The sequence below is a fragment of the Carassius carassius genome, chromosome 1 (assembly GCF_963082965.1).
Source record: "Carassius carassius chromosome 1, fCarCar2.1, whole genome shotgun sequence".
NCBI lineage: Eukaryota > Metazoa > Chordata > Actinopteri > Cypriniformes > Cyprinidae > Carassius > Carassius carassius.
In genome coordinates this window covers 20127424-20149715 of record NC_081755.1, presented here as the reverse complement: position 1 = coordinate 20149715, position 22292 = coordinate 20127424, and the positions used below count along the sequence as shown (strand labels likewise).

The following is a 22292-nucleotide window of genomic DNA, read 5'->3' as shown; positions in this document are numbered from 1 at the left end:
ACACACAGTTCTTCCTCTATGTTGGGCTCAAGCGCAGGAAGAGCTGGACTTCCTGTGTACCACACCTGCTTTCCAGTGTCAGAAACAATGCGGAACACCACCCGCCTCCATCCACCCTAAACCACAGCACAACTCACATGCTCCATCACAGGCCCTGGGCGGCACTTTGAGAATGGGTGGACATTGTGTAGACGAATCGGTCTGTGAGGGGTGTAACCTGCCCTGATGCATAGGTCTGCTGCTTTTCAGACACATTTTCACCTCCACTCTGAAAGCTATAAATAAATCACAGCACAACATGATCTGATACTGCTTCCTACTTGAATAAATCAATCAGACTTTACACAGTGGATTGTGTAAAAGTGGTTAAAATACAAAACACCAGTGAAATGCTGCTACATTTGGTTACATGATATATATCCCTTATATTGAAAAATAGACTGATGTGTTAAGTATTTTGTTTTTCTGTGAGATACATATTTTTTTAATTTTGACTTAAATAGGTCTGTTTAGTTAGAATTAAGGCCTGTTCACACCAAGTTTGATGATTATGTTAACTATAACTGTAAGGTTTTAAAGCGTTAGTTTACCCCAAAATTTTACTTCTGTCATTAATTATTCACCCTAATAATTCATCTTCAGAGATATTTTTGATGAAATCTGAGAGCTTTGTGAAACTCCATAGACAGCAAAACAACTACCACGTTTAAGGCCAAGAGAGGTTTAAGGACAGGCGATGTTTTTCTGATAAAAATTATGATGTAACATATTTAACATGCCATATTGCTGTTGCTATGACATGCACTAAATATCAGTTAAACATATCTCTCCGTTTGAGTTGTCACAGGCCACATTCCCACTGATTTTGACATATTCAATATGACTACATAATAATTCTCATTATTACAAGAAATATTATAACTGTTGTAATAATACTACTGACTTTTTGTTTTTTACAAAACAATTCTTTACTATTTACTAATTATTTTATTTTACTAAATAAATGTACAATAGTAACATTTATGCCTTTCTTTCTTTCTTTTTTATACTGTCTTTTATTTTGGCACAAACCCACAGGGAGTGAAGTTTCTCCTTTGTGAGTAACAGATTTGTAAATGCCTCTCACTTCTAATCTGTTGAAATGGCTGAGCCTCATTATGTTCTCAGATGCATGCTATAAGAGGCCCAAATTCATTCAGAGATTGGGTTTACGTGAAGTAGCTAGAGTTTACTGTGAGATGCTGAAACACCAGATCATGAGCTCCTCACGAGTAAATGAACACTGTCTCAAGCTTATGTTTATTTAAATAAATTGCAGTAATCTGATAATGTTAATAAGCCATGTCACAATTTTTATAAATCATCTAAACTGAATTAAATGATTGATACCATTGAATTTTTTGTCATTATATATTCTCCTCTGCTCTATCCCTAATGCACACCGCCACATCAGCCATTCAACAGAGGATGTATTGTGCGTCCCATGCAGAGGAATCTCAGAGAGGGCATGGAATCTGAGGAATCTGCTGCAATCACAAAAGCCTGTCCATCTCGTGAAGAGGCACCATTGAAATGAAAATGGGAGGAACCAAGGTTTGGCTTTGACAGAACATCCTGTGTACAAAACTGCAGCTTTGACCTGAGATCAGCCTGCCAACCCGAAACAATCACTGAAACTGCCAAAACAAAAAACTTCTTATGAACTCTGAAACATGGAGGGAGTTAGTACATTTTTTTGGTTGCTGTTCTACTCACAGTTTACTGAGCGCCCAATGAATTGTGTAATTGAAACACAGCTGAGGTTGAATCAGTCAAATCCAAGAAAATATCCAAATTACAAAAGTAATTTCTGTTCACGCCCAAATGGAGAAAATTACATATACTGTAACACAATGTCCAAATCGGAGTGCTGACCTCAAAAGCATAGACATGATGTGCTGCGATCTGAAACAGGCCATTCAAGCAAGATATGCAATGGAAAAATATCAGAAGACATAAGAAACCACCTGGAAAAAAAATGGATCACAATACCTTTCCATTTTCATTTTGTCTTAATTGTCAAAATTATTATACCCTGCAAATGCACATTAGACACACCAACCAGAAAATTAGCATTTTTACGCTACATTAGCATGATATTATTTTTTAGCATTAGCATTTATGTGACCATTTTTCCATGCATAATACTTATATTGCAAATAGCTGTCTGTGGTCATAGTTGCCAAGTGAACCTATAGTATATACAGGTGCATCTCAATAAATTAGAATGTTGTGGAAAAGTTAATTTATTTCAGTTATTCAACTCAAATTGTGAAACTTGTGTATTAAATAAATTCAATGCACACAGACTGAAGTAGTTTAAGTCTTTGGTTCTTTTAATTGTGATGATTTTTACTCACATTTAACAAAAACGCACCAATTTACTATCTCAACAAATTAGACTACTTCATAAGACCAAAAAAAAAAATAATAATAAAAAAAATAAACCTTTTTAGTGAATTGTTGCATTTTGGAAAGTATGTTTGTTTACTATCTATGTTCTCAATTCTTGGTAGGGGCTCTTTTTGCTTTAATTAATGCCTCAATTCAGCATGGCATGGTGAGGTGCTATGGATGGCCTTCAGCTCATCTGCATTGTTTGGTCTCTTGTTTCTCATTTTCCTCTTGAAAATAGCCCATAGATTCTCTCTAGGGTTCAGGTCTGGTGAGTTTGCTGGCCAGTCAAGCACACCAACACTATGGTCATTTAACCAACTTTTGGTGCTTTTGGCAGTGTTGGCAGGTGTCAAATCCTACTGGGAAATGAAATCAGCATCTTCAAAAAACTGGTCAGCAGAAGGAAGCATTGTAACGATCGGACACTGGAGACGAGAGATCCAAGAGCAGTGTTTATTGGGTAATGCAAAAATCAAAATCCAAAACAAGCAGGGGGTCAAAACTATGAAATCAGTTAGGAACAAACCAAAATGAAACAAGAAACTAGAACTAGAACTCACAAGGGAACGCGAGGAAACTGGGTGACGGAAAATAAGGTCTCCATGACACAGACAGAAAACAGACCGGTTAATATAGACAGGATAATGACGATGAAAGTGAAGACAGCTGAGTGCAATTAACAGGTGTGCAATTACCGTGATGAAGGGACAAGGCTTTGTGGGAAATGTAGTGCCTGCAGTGAGGTGCCTATGGGGAAGTGAGACCACTAGTGGACACCCAGGGAACCACAGACCAGACACCGTGACAAGCATGAAGTGCTCAAAAATTTCTTGGTAAACGGGTGCAGTGACTTTGGTTTTCAAAAAAACACAATGGACCAATCACCAGCAGATGACATTGCACCACAAATCATCACAGATTGTGGAAAATTAACACTGGACTTGGGCAATTAGCTTCTCCACCCTACCTCCAGACTCTAGGACCTTGGTTTCCAAATGAAATACAAAACTTGTTCTCATCTGAAAAGAGGACTTTGGACCACTGGGCAACAGTCCAGTTCTTCTTCTCCTTAGCCCAGGTAAGATGCTTCTGATGTTGTCTGTGGTTCAGCAAATTCCTTGACACGTTTGTGTGTGGTGGCTCTTGATGCCTTGACCCCAGCCTCAGTCCATTCCTTGAATCAATTTTGTTTGACAATCCTCATAAGGCTGCAGTTCTCTCGGTTGGTTGTGCATCTTCTTCTTCCACACTTTTTCCTTCCACTCAACTTTCTGTTAACATGCTTGGATACAGCACTCTGTGAACAGCCAGCTTCTTTGGCAATGAATATTTGTGGCTTACCCTCCTTGTGAAGGGTGTCAATGATTGTGTTCTGGACAACTGTCAGATCAGCAGTCTTTCCCATGATTGTGTAGCCTAGAGAACCAAACTGAGGGACCGTTTTGAAGGCTCAGGAAACCTTTGCAGGTTTTTTGAGTTGAGAAGCTGATTGGCATGTCACCATTTTCTAATATGTTGAATATAAATTGTCTAAATTGTCCATGAATATTTTCTCACAGCTGTAAATTTCAAGTATCCTGACTCTCATGCTATACATTGCAAACACTAGCAGAAATGCAGATGAGTGGAAATGAACTAAATAAAACGTATAATTGCTTTGCATGCTTGTTTTTTTATATGTATAAAAATACAGTATGTTTAAGAAATAATTTATTGTGAAACACTTCTTGTTGACTGGTGTTTCCCTGCTGAAGGATTGCTCCAAAAATTACATAACATAGTAGACACAACAAATCATAAAGGCCGAAACCAGCCTTAATTATTAGCTTTGCATATTCAAATGATTATATTATACTAATCAGGTATGTAGCTTTGACTAGGCAAACATTTAGCAACGGAGCGCTAGTACTGTATGTAGCTGCCTGTTTAGAATGTGACAAGCTTATTAACCATATACAGTACAATTCTACAATCCTGTCATCAATGACTTTACTTTCACCTCTACATTGCTTAGATACTTGAAAATACAGTCCAGGGGCTTTGAGCCCTAGCTTAGCCATGAGGCTATCCTGCGTTGGGTTTGCATGTTCTCCCCGTATTGGTGTGGGTTTCCTCCAGGAGCTCCAGTCTCTACTACAGTCCATGACTAGACATTAAAAATATATGTGTGTGTATGTTAGCCCTGTGGATTGACCATCCATCCCATGCTGGAGTGTCCAATCCTGCTTATGGAGTGCCGATGTCCTGCAGAGTTCAGCTCCAACCTGCCCAAACACACCTACATGGAAGTTTCTGGTGATCCTTGATTTGTTGGTTTAGGTGTGTTTAATTAGGTTTGAAGCCCTCCAAGAGCATTAAAGGCTCATTAAAGGCTCACTAGCCGCTTTTCCACTGTCGGCCCAGTGTGAGCCAGTGCTTTAAACGGGTCGGGCGGGGCTTATAGCCTTGGGCCTTTAGCACCGAGGCCAAAATAGCACTGCATTTCCACTGTCGGGCCAGAAGCATCGCTGCGCTTAACTAAAACCCACCCTTTACATGCCTCTAAGGAACAACCACATCATTTCACCAATAAAAAGAGAAGTTAATAGAAAACTAATTAGAAATAAGTCTTGGAAACTAGCGCAATCACAAAACAAACACGATAAAAGCATCCGTTTGTTTGCATGCTTTGTTATTTTATTTTTTTAATCCAAAAGCATCTGTGTTTTACTACAGTATAATATGTGATACATAATGAATTCATTTATCAGGATTTAAAATTAGTCACACAGAAATAAAGCGTTATGAACGTTATAAAGCGCTTATTCAGTCGATTCGGTTTCTGTTTATTTGTAGTCACATACATCACATTTAGAAAGAATTAAAATTTCTATATTTTAGAAAAACTCCCAACTTTGACTTTATTTTTAAAAGTCTATAGCTGTTAGCTTTATGAAATGATCCGAGGCACTGATGCTCCCCAGATGCAGAGAAACTCCGCACTTGTTCATAACCATTCCTCTAGCCCCAGCTTTGGCCCAATGTTTACGTTGGGCCAAAAAACCAGGGCCGTTGGCCTCGAGGAAGCATCGATAAGGCACAATCAAGCACCGGAAGTGACTAGTCACTAGCATGCCTGCTTTTTTTTTCCCACCAGCCATGGTGGGAAAAATGGAACCTGTCTATAGCCCATTATACTGGTATAGACACCAGCATAATCATGACTCAATCATGAATATATGGTTAGATTTATGGTAGTTTATACCAGTGATTCTTAACGCTTTTCTTTGTGGCACGCCAACAGGCCAACACCCTATTTTCAAACTCTCTCAAAACAAACATCAAATTCAACTCAGCTTTTAGCAGAGACTCCTAGCCCTGAAACGGATGAGTCAGATAAGGGAGACATCCAAAAATTTGGTGTGCCTCTACAAACAGGGTTGGAAAACACCATAAAGTCTACTGTAGACACATATGGTAGATAGGTTGTGATGACTATGTTCTCTGTGGGTTTTTTTATACAACAATCTTGGTTAGCAGTTTACTAGAATACACTTAAATGTAAACCCTCTGACAACACATATTAACACATAGCCCTAATATATAAATAATTCCTTAGTGAACTTCCTGTCCAGGAATTTCACATATTACAGGGGACTGATCTCCACATGGTATGATACAAGTCACATCTGTGCTAAGATATAAAGGCTTGACGAGACAAATTACAGCTTTCACAAAAATTAAAGATCTTTTTCAACAAGGTGAAAAACATTTCCGTTCACAGCTTCATTTCATCCTGTCTGGTCCAAAGTTCACCCATATTAGACTAAATAGCCTGCAAATGATCAACCTCACTGTCAAGCTTGCCCAGCTCTAGGCTACAATACCACAGATGACATAAAACAAAAACAAACAGTGTGTGTTCATGAGTCAATAATGAACTTGTACTCTTGTTCTGGTAGCAGGTGGTGTATTACTGAACTCGACTAGAATTGTATCAGAGCTATTGAATAGACAAACATGTTCCACAACTAAACACTATTAGGTCTTTAACTCAATTTCCAGACAGAGTAGAGTCTATTCCTTCTTTCTGGGAGCAAATCTATCATTCTCCATGCACTTAGCTTGTCTGAGTCTGACCTTATGGGTATATCCTTTGTGGTATCCTGTAAGGGAGGAGTGTCTATGGGAATATTTACACTAGTGTTATTGAGTCACTTCAGTGAAATTAGAATTGTCTCTTCCTAAGTCTGTTTCATGGCAGTATTCACGTTAATGATGCAACAATAAGGTTCCATTACCAACACACAACGTCTTCAGTACGTCCTCACAACATAACAAGATAACCAAGAACATTCCAGATAGGTACTCTATTTGTAATATATTGTTAATCTCATGACTTACTAGCAAAGTAACTGCAACGTCATATGCACATAATTTTATCAACCCTGTATCACATGAAATACATTCTGAGTTAACTATTTTGCAAATCGCAATTATGTTACATGCCAACATATAAGCAGTGCTATTACGTTGGTCCTTAACCTATAGCCAATTTATTGCAGTGCTATTACGTTTGTCCTGAACATAATACATCCAAAGCAGGTTTCTTTTCACACGTAGCAGCTAATGCTGTTCATTTTGTTTTAATTATTTACTCCCTTTTTTCTCATCGGGCTACAAAATATTATCTATGCCAGGGGGAGTCAAACGGCGGCACCCAGATAATTTTATCTGGCCCTCCAACTGGTTTTTGATGTTTAAAACCCCTCGCAATCTGATATCAAAGTCCCCGCAAAGGTTTAGCGCTTTCAGCGGTGAGTTTAACAACACTCAACTGCAGGTAAAACAGCATTCAGCGGTGAGTTTGACCAAAGCAACTCTCAACTGCAGGTAAAACGGCATTAAAAGGTGAGTTTAACAATGCTCCAAGGCGCGTGCAAGTAAGCAGTTTAACCGTTTTCTTACAACCCATTCTCGCTTATCGCTTATTCATAGTTTATCACTATGAAATCACGTTCAAGAAGTCTCATTCAGCACACATCGCGATACTTGCCATCAGTTTACATGTGCCACAGGTTCGGTGAGTAGATGTAAATTCGCTCTTTTAATGCCTGTTATAAAATGTATTCTGTCTTCTTTATTAATCAGATTAGCGCCATATTGTTTACTCGCTGTATTATATCAGTCATCTGAGGCTGTCTTTGAGTTTCATTGTGTTTAACTAAATGCACACACCTGCTAACTAGTGTGATTAAACTCTGTCGGTCACGTGACGTGCCATAGACTTTCAATATATTCATTTCAGGTTCAAAGATGTAAATTTGTAGTAAAATCATGGTAACCATGACACGTACAACAGTAACAAATTAAATGTGAAGTTAAAACCCAGGAACGGGCCATTTACCATGTTTTTACCACAGTAACTGTAGTTTTACTAATAATCAATACAACAATACAATAATCATCAAACTAACTATGGTTGTACAACTGTAATGGTCGTTTTTTGATGTGCTTTTATATGACAGATATCACAGTAATCACATTTACTTTACCATGCTTTTGATACCTTTTTATGTAAATCCCAAAAAAGTAAATAAATAAAAGGACACATTTTTCCCCTCTTGCAGTTCATTCATATCAGTTTATATTTTAAATATTTTGCTCACAAAACATTATTAAAATTCAGTTTATAATTCTATTTTATTCTACCCCCCCCCCTTTCTTATTTTTATTATTATTTTTTTTTTTAGCTGAAAAGATGTCAAGGAAGCAGTCAGCCCTGTGATGTTTCTGGAGAGGTATTCCTTCATAAATGGAGAAGACAGAAAGCTGCGGAGGCAGACATTTGCAGCAGTAAGTCTGTGATAGTTTGACCTTTTTATCAAACATTCTTGCTGTTATAAATTGCACAGCAGTTGTTGTTTCTTAAACTTTTGCACTGTCCAAATACCCACACTTGCCATCTTTGCACTTGACCATTTGATTATTTATTTGACGCATTTCCTGTTTTTAGCCCAAGTGTTCGAGTGAGCATGGGGGGCAAAAAATGTGTGTCGAACCTTTCATGACCTGATGACAGTGGTTACCAATCCTGGTCCTGGAGAGCCCCAGCACTGCACGGTTTTGGTGTCTCTCTTATCTGACAAACACACTTTTGAGGTCTTGGAGTCTTCACTGAGGAGCTGATGAGTTGAATCAGGTGTGTTTGATCAGGGAGACATATCAAATGTGCAGTGTTGGGGTTCTCCAGGACCAGGATTGGGAGCCACTGCCTTATGGGACACACTTCAGTGTTTACAGAGATTTTTAGTTTTTTTTTTTAAATTATTATTCAACTTTGCATTTTAAAATAAATTCTAAATCTCTTTTCAATAGTCCCTATTACAGAGGACAATTAAATTTTTGGTGCTTCTAATTAAGTTAAAAAAATATTTTCAATATCTAATTATTATTATTATTATTAATATTTCACATACATTGGAAGGTTATATTATATCTTATATTATTATTATAGGTTATAATATAATATAGCTTGTTATTAATGACTTGCTTTTATTAATGGATGCATTTAACATTTAATTATACAGCATCTTTACAGAGGCTGTATAATTACACACACACATACACACAGTAATGTATAAGTTGCATGTAATGTAATAATATTTCTTTTCTTTCTGTCTTACAGGATTGTTTGCAGATAATGCTGTTCTTCTTTTTCAGAAGTTTTTGGTGAGCCAACCCTCACAAACCTTCCTAAAAACTAAAAGAGCTATTATTGAGTCTCAGCGAATCTTGCCATGATCAGCTCTTCCCAGGTACATTTGTTTAGAGTTTTTTTTCATCAACATTTACTCCTCAAATGCTCTGGTCTGAATCTTACTTTAAATTAACTTAATTATATGTTTAATGAGCAATATTAATTACACACAGAGTAAGTAGAGATTATCTTGTTTTTCAGAAGATAAGGAAGACCAAGGAAATTATTTGCTCAGGATGAGGAATGAAGAGCTAATCTTGTGCTCAAACAAAGACAGAAGTCCTCTGGTATGTGTGTGTTGAAACAATGCTGTGTTATGTGTTACAGCACTTTATGATGATCTCTCACAGGACTGGTCATGTCAGCCATGATTATTCTTTCTAATATGTTTTTTTTTTTTGATACAGCTATTACAATTATAGCATGTTGGCAAAGTGTGACAGGAACATTTTTAAATTTTATGTTTAAAAAAAACACCTGTTTGTCTTAAATAAAAGAATAGAAGTTTTATAAAAGTGGTTTACATTATTTAATTGTTTCATACATGTTTTGTTATAAATTGTGGATTGATAGTTGATTGGTTTGAAGCCAGGCCTTACACTGCACAGACTAAAACACATTTGTGAGAGAAGTCAGGAACTTTGGAGAAAGATTCTAGAGGAAAAAGACACATTTACTGCAACAATAGATGACATGTACATTTAGCTGACGCTTTTATCCAAAGCGACTTACAATTGCTACATATGTCAGAGGTCGCACGCCTCTGGAGCAACTAGGGGTTAAGTGTCTTGCTCAGGGACACATTGGTGTTTCACAGTGGATTCAAACCCGGGTCTCTCACACCAATGACATGTGTCTTATCCACTGCACCAACACCACCACCAGATGAATTATAGAGGCAAAAATTTCTGTCACATGCTAAGGGGTGTCTCATGAGCAAGTCTTTTGCCTCTAACTTTTTCTTAATTCTTGCAGAATGAAATTTTATTGCAGTATTTTAATTTGTACAGATGATCAAATCAGCCAAATGAGGGGTTTTGGCCAAGTGATGCTCTTGAAAGGAGTGAAAGAAGAGGATGTGGTAAATTGTCTTCAGAGAAAAAGCTTCTCAAAAGGTCTTAAAACAGCTTTAATAATGGTAAGTGTACAGTACTACAAGGGTAATAGTTGCTCACACTGCTAAAATCACACAGAACGTAAGCTGAGCTCTCTGTCCATTAAACAACTTCATCTGAATTGTTTGTATTGTTTGTTTTACTTTGACCAGGTCTGGGAACTGTCTGAAAATGGGATGTTAGGACTGAGAGATCCTCTGGCTGAGAAGAGGCTACACTGGATATCAACCACAAACTGTTTCCAGACATTAGAGAAGAAGATCATGATGGGGAGATGAAAACCAGTTTAGATGTGATGATAAGGAATCATTATTTTCTGAAACAGTATCACATGTCTTATAAGTATCACATGATCTGTATCACAGTTGACTGGATGGAATCTTTTTACTTTTAAGGACATTTCATCACTCCTCTGTGTGAACTGATTAATTTATGATATTAATGAATTTTTGATCCATTATTATTTTCCTTGAATCGTGTTTGTCTTGATGCTACTTTATCAACTTCATAGTCTATGCTTCAATAAAATTAATATGGTGAATATTGTGTGTTGAAAATTCTTGGTAAATTCGTAATTTTACTAGGTAGGCTCATATGTGTTTATTCTACACTTGAAAAACTATATATTATTAATTACCAGGATTATTTTTTACTTAAGACATAAACATTTTTTTCATCAGATTAATGAAATCTGGAACAACAATACACCAGAAAGTTATTATTGTATATATTTAATCACAAATATGGCTTTTTTAAATATATTTATATATAAAGGGAGTTACTAGATGAATTATTTTGAAAAGCCATTTGCTTTATTGTTACAAACACTTGAGGGATAACTGAGAATGTAGCAGGAATGATCAACGTGGATCTTGTACTCCATTAAAACCAAGAGCATGCACATTACTGATGTCCAGCTCGTGAGGAGCAAGATAAGGGGGTGAGGAGGACATTTTTACACTGATTGTTGCTAATTAGTTTATATATAAAGTATTCTTATACATACATATATATATATATATATATATATATATATAGTATTCTTAGTACTCCATGAATTCTTCCTTGTGTAATAGTGAAGTATCACAATGTGTATGCATTGTCCTTGATTACTGCTTAACAGTGGGGAATAGATAATGGCAAGTTGTTGCAGGTTTTCCATTATATTTATTACTGTTAACTTCAAAAATAAAAGAAATAATCTATTATTTTTTTATTAAATTATTTATTTCTAATTTTTCCATGTTTCATCAGATGACCTCACCATGTCCTGTCAAATGCTTTACTAGCCATGATGTTAAGATTAGAAAAGTGTGGACTGTGAAAACTGTCAGATATAAATGTGACTCTGCTCAGTTTGTTGTCCATGATGAGGAGAATACATATATGTTGGTTTTACTGCCCTTCTACCCCCAGGGGCCCAGTAGCACCCCCCGAGCCCAAAACTGTAAATTTCAAATGGCTGTAAATCAGAGTTCAATTAACGAATCAAAGAGAAAACCGGAAGGATTTTTACTTATGCTATGCTGATAAAATATGTCGGGCACAGTTTTCAGAAATGAATGGAAATGTGTCATAAAGGCATTTTAAATATTGCTCACTCTAAAATACCAAATTTCACTCTGTCTTTCAATTATATCATAGAGGTTTACACAATGAAAATATTTAGCAATCCAGTTTTCCATTAAATATTTTATTTATTTCATTTCGTCAATAAAACGATTTAAACTACATTACCCACAAGCCTCCATTGTTCTATCTATGGAAATGGAAAACTAGGCGCTGTTTTTTGTAGTTCTTTGAAGTTATGCTTAGGGTTAGGGTTAGGATCTCGCTAAAGAGGTAATTTTTCTCAACATAGCAACCCTTTCTTGTTGACTTAATCTATTACTATTGTACTTAGTAACACTTAGTAACGTAATTTTGTAACACGATGCGCTGTTTAATATGGGTTAAAAGATAGTCCAACCACAGCGGCGTCACGCTTCCTTATCCATTTATGACCGATGTCTTTCGGCTGAAGGGATAGATTGGTTAACAATCAATAACATTTGCTACCTATTAGATTGTGTTATATTAACGTCTACACCTTCCTCCAACAATAATGCAAATGCTCTAATGATTGTTGTTCAGCTTGACAAAAATTGGGCAATATTGATGAGCACATGGCCAGCATTCGCAGTTCTAACCGATTCCTCTCATTAAATATAAGATTTTTTTTTCAAAGACAAGTGCATTTTCTAATCAAATGATGAGCTTCTAACATTTACATTGTATGTTATGTTGGGTTTTAAAGTTATAAAAATTATTAACTTTTGTGTTTCTGTGATTTGCCATTCTCTACCATTTGAACTCTAGCAATAAAAACAGAAAGATTTACATAAAAAGGTATCAAAAGCATGGTACAGTAAATGTGATTACTGTGATATCTGTCATATAAAAGCACATCAAAAAACGACCATTACAGTTGTACAACCATAGTTAGTTTGATGATTATTGTATTGTTGTATTGATTATTAATATACCATAGTAAAACTACAGTTACTGTGGTAAAAACATGGTAAATGGCCCGTTCCTGGGTTTTAATGTGGGCGATGTGTGCTGAATGAGACTTCTTGAACATGATTTCATAGTGATAAACTATGAATAAGCGATAAGCGAGAATGGGTTGTAAGAAAACGGTTAAACTGCTTACTTGCACGCGCCTTGGAGCATTGTTAAACTCACCCTTTAATGCCGTTTTACCTGCAGTTGAGAGTTGCTTTGGTCAAACTCACCGCTGAATGCTGTTTTACCTGCAGTTGAGTGTTGTTAAACTCACCGCTGAATGCTGTTTTACCTGCAGTTGAGTGTTGTTAAACTCACCGCTGAAAGCGCTAAACCTTTGCGGGGACTTTGATATCAGATTGCGAGGGGTTTTAAACATCAAAAACCAGTTGGAGGGCCAGATAAAATTATCTGGGTGCCGCCGTTTGACTCCCCCTGGCATAGATAATATTTTGTAGCCCGATGAGAAAAAAGGGAGTAAATAATTAAAACAAAATGAACAGCATTAGCTGCTATGTGTGAAAAGAAACCTGCTTTGGATGTATTATGTTCAGGACAAACGTAATAGCACTGCAATAAATTGGCTATAGGTTAAGGACCAACGTAATAGCACTGCTTATATGTTGGCATGTAACGTAATTGCGATTTGCAAAATAGTTAACTCAGAATGTATTTCATGTGATACAGGGTTGAATTTTATTATCATCATTATTGTAAATTTTTTATATGCTGTCTGATTACCATAATGCTATTTAAAAAGTGTAATTAAACTTCAGGCACAAGATTGAATGTTCCTTAAAGATAAAATGCATTTCTTTTCACCAAGTCAGGATATGGACGATTACTTTTAATATAGCAGCTTGCCGCTATACAAAGTCAATGGAGAGGGTTGGATTGTTTTCCCTGCCAGTGGGCGTGTTTTTCAGATTATGACGTGTGTCACTTTGTCTGTATACCATACTTGCCAACCTTGAGACCTCAGAATTAGGGAGATATTAAAAAGGACCCGGGGGGGGGGGGGGGGGGGGGGGGGTGTGTCGCCATATATAATATCACATACACAAACGCAAAGAAAAATGGAATTCATTTATTTGACAAATTCAATTCCTTAAGGCCTCTCCTCAGGAGGTTAGACCCTAATTTGTTAGCTACTGTAAATGAAGAGATATGAAATAGCTAGATCTTATCAATAAACATTTATTAATTCATAGCCTAATGCAACAATTACATAAGTAAACTCTCAAAACATTATAATTATGACATTTCATTTTAAAATTTTCATGTAACAGTCTAAAGCTAAATAAATAGCTGTTCTTGCCTTTCATTTCAGACGTCTGCTTCTAGGGGCCGTTCACATATCGCATCTTTTTCGCGCTCAAGGTCGTTATTTCAACCGTAGGTGCGCGGCCGCGGTGAGCACGCTCATAATGGAAACAACGTGCTACTTTTTCAGGCGGGTTTTTCCTTCTCATCTCCAGAAATATATCTAGTAGTAAAGCTAATGTGAGGTGAGGCTAGAAATCAATTAATCCTTTGCTGATACTTCTTCGTCGTCATCATGGAGAGCGCAGTTTGGTTGCATAGCAACGACAGACGCCATGGGAGCGCAAGCGTTTGGTCTAAAACGGTGCCCAGTGACGGATGGTGTAGCAATATTGTTGTCCGGGTGGAAATCGGGAGAAATTCGGGAGAAAGGTCGGTCCGGGAGATTTTCGGGAGGGGCTTTGAAATTCGGGAGTCTCCCGGAAAATTAGGGAGGGTTGGCATGTATGCTGTATACACATATAGCACTGAAGTATAGTAGCAGGTGTATGGTAGTATGCCGTTCTGAATACAGCTTCTCTACTGATGTCAGTGTACTTTAGCTATATTTGGCAGATTCTGGCAAATATACTAGGTCAGGGATAAGATATACACTATTCACTGTTCATGTACCAGACTGTAAAATTAAATTAATTCACACTTAACCAATTTAATATGGAGAGGCACTGAATGTAGACCTTCATTTATATGTTATGTTTTAGCCCAACACCAGTGGTCTCAAACTAAATTCCTGGAGGGCCACAGGTTTGCAGAGTTTGGCCTCAACCAGCTCCAATTCACACCTGCTTGGAAGATTCTAGTAATCATGAAAACCTTGATTAGTTGGATCAGGTGTGTTTGATTAGGGTTGGAGCAAAACTGTGCAGAGCTGTGGCCCTCCTGAGTATGAGACCAATGCCATACACTGTACATGATGTGAGAACAGTTTAACAGTTTAGGCTTGTATGTTAGCATGGACTAACTAACATTAACGTTAGCTAGTTTTAGCCAGAGATACCTTGCTGAACCACAAGATGACATTTACATTCTGCTTGAGCAGATGAAAACTGTAAATTAATGAGATCATGACAACCAGAAAATGGATGTTGAATAATAAAATGCATTCAAAATCCCATTGCCTATCCTCTCAGGGTACCTGGGATCAGAGTTAAAAGTACCCCAGGCACATAGTTTTAAAATCTGTGTGGCATAAACACCATCAAACCGATGAGAGCTTCGGATTTTTACATTTACATTTAGTCATTTAGCAGACGCTTTTATCCAAAGCGACTTACAAATGAGGACAATGGAAGAAATCAACAACAACAAAAGAGCAATGATACATAAGTGCTATAACTAGTCTCAGTTGGCTTAAATGCAGTAAACATAGCAAGGGCTTATATAATATAATAAAAAAGAAAACAGAATAGAAAAAGAATAGAGCAAGAATAGAGGTCGTTTATATATATATATATATAATTGTATAATAAATGAAAAGAAAATACATTACAAAAATATTAGAAAGCTAGTTCTATATATATATATATATATATATATATATATATATTAAGAATAGATTTAGAATAGTGAGTGTTAAAGTTAGAGGGTCAAATAAAGATGGAAGAGATGGGTTTTAAGCCAATTTTTGAAGATGGCTAAGGACTCAGCTGCTCGGATTGAGTTGGGGAAGTCATTCCACCAGGAGGGAACATTTAATTTAGAAGTCCGTAAAAGTGACTTTGTGCTTCTTTGGGATGGCACAATCAAGTGACGTTCACTTGCAGAACGCAAGCTTGTAGAGGGCACATAAGTCTGAAGTGATAAACATCAGTAAAACCAGTGGTGATTTTGTAGGCAAACATCAATGCCTTGAATTTTATACGAGCAGCCAGTATGGTTGATGTGCCTAACTTGATGGTGATATTGTAATGAAACGATGGGTTTGCTGGAATCACAAGCAGTTCTATCTTGGCAAGGTTGAGTTGAAGGTGATGGTCCTTCATCCAGAAAGAAATGTCTGTTAGACAAGCTGAGATGCGAGCAGCTACCGTCAGATCATCAGGATGGAATGAGAGGTAGAGTTGAGTGTCATCAGCATAGCAGTGGTATGAAAAGCCATATTTCTGAATGACAGAACCTAATGATGCCATGTAGACAGAGAAGAGAAGAGGTCCAAGAAGGCACTGAGGCACTCAGCCCTGAGTAATTAGATGTTGTGACTTGGACACCTCACCTCTCCAAGATACTTTGAAGGACCTATCTGATAGGTAAGACTCAAACCACTGGAGTGCGGTTCCTGAGATGCCCTTTGTTAGTAGGGTTGACAGGAGGATCTGGTGGTTAACCGTGTCAAAAGCAGCGGACAGATCAATGTTTTGATCTGATTTTGGCTGATTTTCCAATGTTTCTCTGAAACCTAAAGATGTCCGGTCCATATGGAACTGATACTCAGCTGCCATTAGCTTATGTTTTGGTGCTTTGGCACTGAGCACCAAAACAGCTCCTTTCATTTTTTGTCTTTAGTCAGAAGATGGAACCAAGGACAAATGAATTGTATAGTTAACCCAAAAATGGAAATTCTGTCATTAATTACTCACCCTTTTGTCGTTTCACACCCGTAAGACCTTTGTTCCTCTTCTGAACACAAATGAAGATATTTTGATGAATTTCAAGGAAGCAAAACAACTTACACATTCAAAGCCCAGAATGGTAGAAAAGAAATCGTTAAAAAGTAAAGTACTCCATGTGACTCCAGTGGTTTAACCTCCATTTTATTAAGTGAAGTGAGTGCATAAAAAAAACTGTCCCTTTAAGACTCCACCTTTGGATTCAATAGGATGTCATATGATTCACTTGAATCTAGCCAAAAACTGTGATATGTTATTGTTGTCAGTACTATTAACACAGATGAAGAAATATATTGTTTTATTTGAGAATAAAATGACCTACTTGATTAAGCATTTTAAATGGGAACACAACCAGCTATGATGTGGAGTAGGAAATCAGATTACTATTATACCTACCAAAATGTCTATGATATTGATGTAGTTTGTAAAAGTTTACCACCATCATCAAACCCAACCACATTTGTAGATGTGTTGAAGACACACACACGGTATGTTACCAGGTCCTGATTATAGAGTGATCCTGCGAGTGCTGGGTGATAATGTGACAGAAACCTTATTGATTGAGAAATGTCCTGCACTCTCCACCGATTATGATGTGGTTACTGGTGGAGTGAAAGAATATGATTCAAAATCTGCCTACAGATGATACTACCAACGTCTTATTCATTAAAACTGTCTGAATAACATGAAACTGCAATATGCTCAACTTATCAGATTTACTACTACTGGTCTTACTACTACTGGAGAAAACAGTAGATCAGTTCTGTAAAAGAGTCAGAGAGCTAGATGCTTCCGGTGTATTTGCACCCAGTATAAAACAGGAAGTTGTGCTTAATGTGCCTCAGACACAAAGTGGAGCAAGAAACAAGAAATCCAAATGAGTGATAACGGTAAGTGATTTACTATTTCAAATGACTTTTTTAGTAGTTATGTAATGAGTGTGAATGTTAATACTGTTTTCCTCCCCACAGAGTCATTACTACAAAATGATTTCACCGGAGAGTCATTCCACTCAAATTTCTTATTTCGTAAGTAGATTATTAAATACGTCACAGTCATGCTGCCATTATACAATACAATATATGCACTCTGCAAACCCCTTAATATGTTTTATTAGGATGTGGACTGGCTATTAATAAATAATTCACAGAATAGCTCATGATTGGAATACTTTTTATGGATGAATTATAGAGAAAACATATCGGGGCATATTCACCAAACAGGCATTTTTTTAATGGGATAAGTGTAACCTGACTAATTTAAAAGATTATATGAACATAAATGCAATTTTAGTCCAGACCTATTCATTTATTTTTTTTAAAGTTCATTAAGCAGACATATCTCCTGATCTACTGTATATAATTCCTGAAGCAAATCAATATTAACAAGGTAATAAATGGTGCAATTTATTCTTAGTGAATTTGCCCAGTTGTCACCTGGCTGATTTCATTTGAATTTTAAAACACTAATAGCTTTATTTCTTATTTCTTCAAAGTTTCAGGACTCCTGTTAGGAAGCAAATGTTTGAATTATATTTCTTGGTTTGCAGAGAACAATGACATAAGGATTATTCTGGTGGGGAAGACTGGGACAGGCAAGAGTGCGACAGGAAACACAATTCTGAGACGGGAGCTGTTCGAGTCTGAGCCCTCACCTGTGGGGGTTACAACACAATGCAGCAGTGGTTTTGTGAATGAAGGAGGAAGAAGAGTCCGTGTGGTTGACACGCCAGGGTTTTGTGGATCGCTGACTAAAGAAGACATGAAGACACACATGGAGAAGTGTGTTGAGCTTTCTGTTCCTGGTCCTCATGCGTTCCTGCTGGTCATCAATCTGGATGCGAGATTCACAGCGGAGGAGATGAACACAGTGGAACTGATTCAGCAGAACTTCGGAGAAAGTGCTGTGCACTACACCATCATCCTTTTCACCAGAGCAGATCAACTGAGAGGTAGATCTTTGCAGCAGTATATAGCAAGATGCCCGGATCTGAGGAGACTGACAGAGCGCTGCGGTGGAAGATATCACGCGTTCAACAATAACGACATGAGGAACCGCACTCAAGTCACCGAGCTGCTGGAGAAGATTGACAGAATGACCCAGGAAAATGGAAGAAGATATTACACTAACGTGATGTTTGAAGAAGCTCAAAAGAAGATTAAGAGAAAAGAGATGGTAAAAAAGGTCAAAGATGCGGCATTAGCGGTTGGATCAGCACTAGGAACGGGAGCAGCAGTAACAGGAGGTGTCATCCTGGGAGTAACAGAAGTGGCCGTTGCTCTTCCTGTTGTTTTAATCGGAGCTGGAGCTGCAGTCGGAGTGGGAATGGGTGTGAAACTGGTCGTGAACAAAGTCCAGCAAAACAAAAAGGACAACAATTAGCCTAAAAATAGCTAAACTCTTTTCAGAACATAAATACTCAGGTATGTCTTATGTCATCTGAAATGTTTTAATATACCGTAAGCATGTCCTCAACATAAATAAGAAATGAAAATGATCATTTCCAGCTATTGTTTCCAGCTTCTTTTAATTCTTTAAAGCATTTAAAGAAATGACTTGGCTTACTTTGTTTTTGTAGTTGATGACTCTAGAAAGTAGAGTATGTGTCTAGTATGTGTCAAGCAATAATGAATGAAATGTAACCAAAACATGAAACTGATTTAAAAAAAAAAAAAAAAAAAATATATATATATATATATATATATATATATATATATATATTGATGCATGTGATCAGTGTGAAATTGCATAGATACTGATGTTTTTCTGCTAAAATAAAACAGAACACATTTTTGAATTAGCAGGATGTGATGGATTTATTTAACCGGCACAAACCTTTATGCCATACTTCTACATCCAAACACATAGTATGCACATGCAGTAAAAAAATAAAAGATGCTTCCGGTGTATTTGCACCCACTGTAAACAGGAAGATAATATAATTCATTAATTGTACCTCTAGCTGCTGAATCAAGGAAATGTGACCGTGTTAACTTGTGGCCTGTGTTTACCTATTATGAAAATAAACAATAGCAGAACACTGACTACATTTTATGGTTCATGATGTTAAAGAACATTTCATAACGTCTCAGACAACTGTACATTTGTGGCTACTGTGGCTTAATTATAAACACTATCGTTAACCCATATTTACCCTAGTAAAAACATGGTACATTTTAGTACGATCGTCACTTCCCAATGCAAACACGCCCAATAAAATGGCCCCACCCCTGTCACTTGATTGACAGGTTTCAGTGTAGACGTTGGAAATTCAAATGCAAAAGGTATTGCGATTCCATTTGAGTTTTGGCAGTTTACATGCACAGTGCAGAGAGAGTGAAAAGGCAAATGTGGTAATTAATATTGCTATTTAAATATGACAGGCTCATAGCTCGTAAGATATGGGAAACACAATTGCAAACGGACTTTGCATTTCCATTTTAAATTTGGCAGACACTGTGCGTTCACTTAATCGAAAATGAAAACGGTAATACGCAATTTGCATTTGTGTTTGGATTATGTCACATTTTATGCGTCCACAAATTGAAAACGCAATTGCAAAAACAATTTGCAATTCCTTTTGAATAAAGTCCGCAATATCATTCCGTACTATAATACTAGACAATCTATTGGATACACCTTTGGGGGGTGGGGGGAAGGGTCATCAGACAATGTATATTTTTGTGGCTACACAATTGTATGCCTGGATGGTAACTTAATTGAAGCATATGCATTAGACTACAACTTAAGCATGCAGACTAGCAGAAGGGAAATAGGTGACCATTTACACAGACTAAAAATACGCATATACACAATTTTGCTAAAACATGGGCACAATGCTTTTCTTGTAGTGTGAAGGTAAAGCTGTTAAGTGTGTTGAGCAGAGTTGCAAACGGCATGGACTTGCAAACGGCAGGTATATTCTTTAATATAGAAGTAGCAAGAGAAGCAAAAAAGCAAGTATTGAAGGATGCTCTGCTTGAACGGCTTGTGTGCAATAGTATTTCGCCAGAAGTTGTTGAAGAACAACCTGCAGTTATGACAAGTTTGAATTTTGATCAGGCATTATCCATCTGTTTAAAATAATTAGACCTTTGAGTTAAAAAGCAAGAGAATTAAAATGTACATTTAAAACTCAGGGTGGTAGAGGCACTGATAAAGAGGTTAACCCCATTTACGTGCAAACATCGCTGACGGCCCCAGTTTATTATTGTTTCACTTTTACAGCACGTTAAACATCACTCTCTTACTTGATCTGGACAAACTGTGCATCAATTGAAAGTTTAAAGACTCTAGCTTCGATATTTGACCAATATTTTGATAAAAAAAAAATTTGCAGTGACAGTTATTTAGTAATTTATGTCAGGAGTGCAAAATAATAAATCCGTATTTCCACATTTTGAATAGAAATTCACCACTCATTCATATTCAGTCACGTCAGCAGCGGTTTATTTGTGTTCACATAGACTCACTTAACAGCGTCAATAAGGACTTATAGACCAAAGATGCATATCAGCAAGGATATATGGATATATTTACTTATGTTTACTTAATATTTCTTCAGACAGAATCGTCATTTCTATTTATTTTCCACTGATTTACGCGATCTGATGATAAACAGCCTGGTCCGTGTACAATCAGGGTATCTTCCGTCCATTCCAAATCCGTTTTCAATTAAAAAAACAGAAAACGAAAAGACTCAAGAGGATTCGGTCCGTGTATCATCCGATCATTCAATTATTCCATTTAATCTGGCAAACCAAAAACGAAATAACGAATCAATATTTTGTTTTTCTGTTTTTCTTTATGAACCAAACATGAAAAACTGTCGTTTGTTTCATTGCTTTCAGCTCGAAACGGGAAATATAATAAACAAGGAAACCAAAACGAAATAATGGATCAAATTTACATTGTCTCAATTTTTATTTATTTGTTGTAGTAGGTCTAACTATTTCCCACGGTGGCGTCCTGCGTGCTTTGCGCATGCGCAGTGGATAGTTTCAAAGGAATAGGTTGCTGAGCGCTCAACACACGATGAGTAACTCGCGAAGCACAAAGTTCCTTCGTGTTTTCTCAGCATTTTATCATAGAAAATACGAGGCTTGAGAAGTAAAAGGCGGGGCAACATTTAAAATATTTCAAAGTTAAAGTTCATGCAAACAGATTTTAATAGACAAGTTTCAGTCAAATATTTATGTTTTATGCCTATAACAAAACCCAGTGTTAAAGAGCTATCTATCTATCTAAATCTATCTATCTAAATCTATCTATCTATCTATCTATCTATCTATCTATCTATATATATATATATATATATATATATATATATATATATATATATATATATATATATATATATATATATTACAACACACATCCATAAATACATACATACATACAATACAAATAATAATAAAAAAAATAGAAAGAATTGAAAAAGAATACAGAAAGCTAGTGTTGGATGAAAAACTAGCAGTTAGAATAAATAAAAAAATAGATAATGATTTTCCCATTATATTATAATTA

The 22292-nt window shown here is 36.6% G+C and overlaps 1 protein-coding gene across 1 annotated transcript; it reads left to right on the top strand.

The window, feature by feature from the left end:
- Positions 1 to 17584: 17584 nt before the first annotated feature.
- Positions 17585 to 19392, top strand: LOC132141167 (GTPase IMAP family member 9-like). Its single transcript, XM_059550466.1, has 3 exons — positions 17585 to 17656; positions 17738 to 17794; positions 18316 to 19392. Exons 1-3 carry the CDS (start codon positions 17644 to 17646, stop codon positions 19146 to 19148), a joined length of 903 nt encoding a protein of 300 aa, XP_059406449.1. The 5' UTR covers positions 17585 to 17643; the 3' UTR covers positions 19149 to 19392.
- Positions 19393 to 22292: the final 2900 nt, after the last annotated feature.

Bases quoted from the DNA above. Each gene is read 5' to 3' on its own strand.
- LOC132141167 (XM_059550466.1), top strand. The intron at 17,795-18,315 runs GTAAGTAGATTA...CTTGGTTTGCAG, and splicing joins CCACTCAAATTTCTTATTTC to AGAACAATGACATAAGGATT.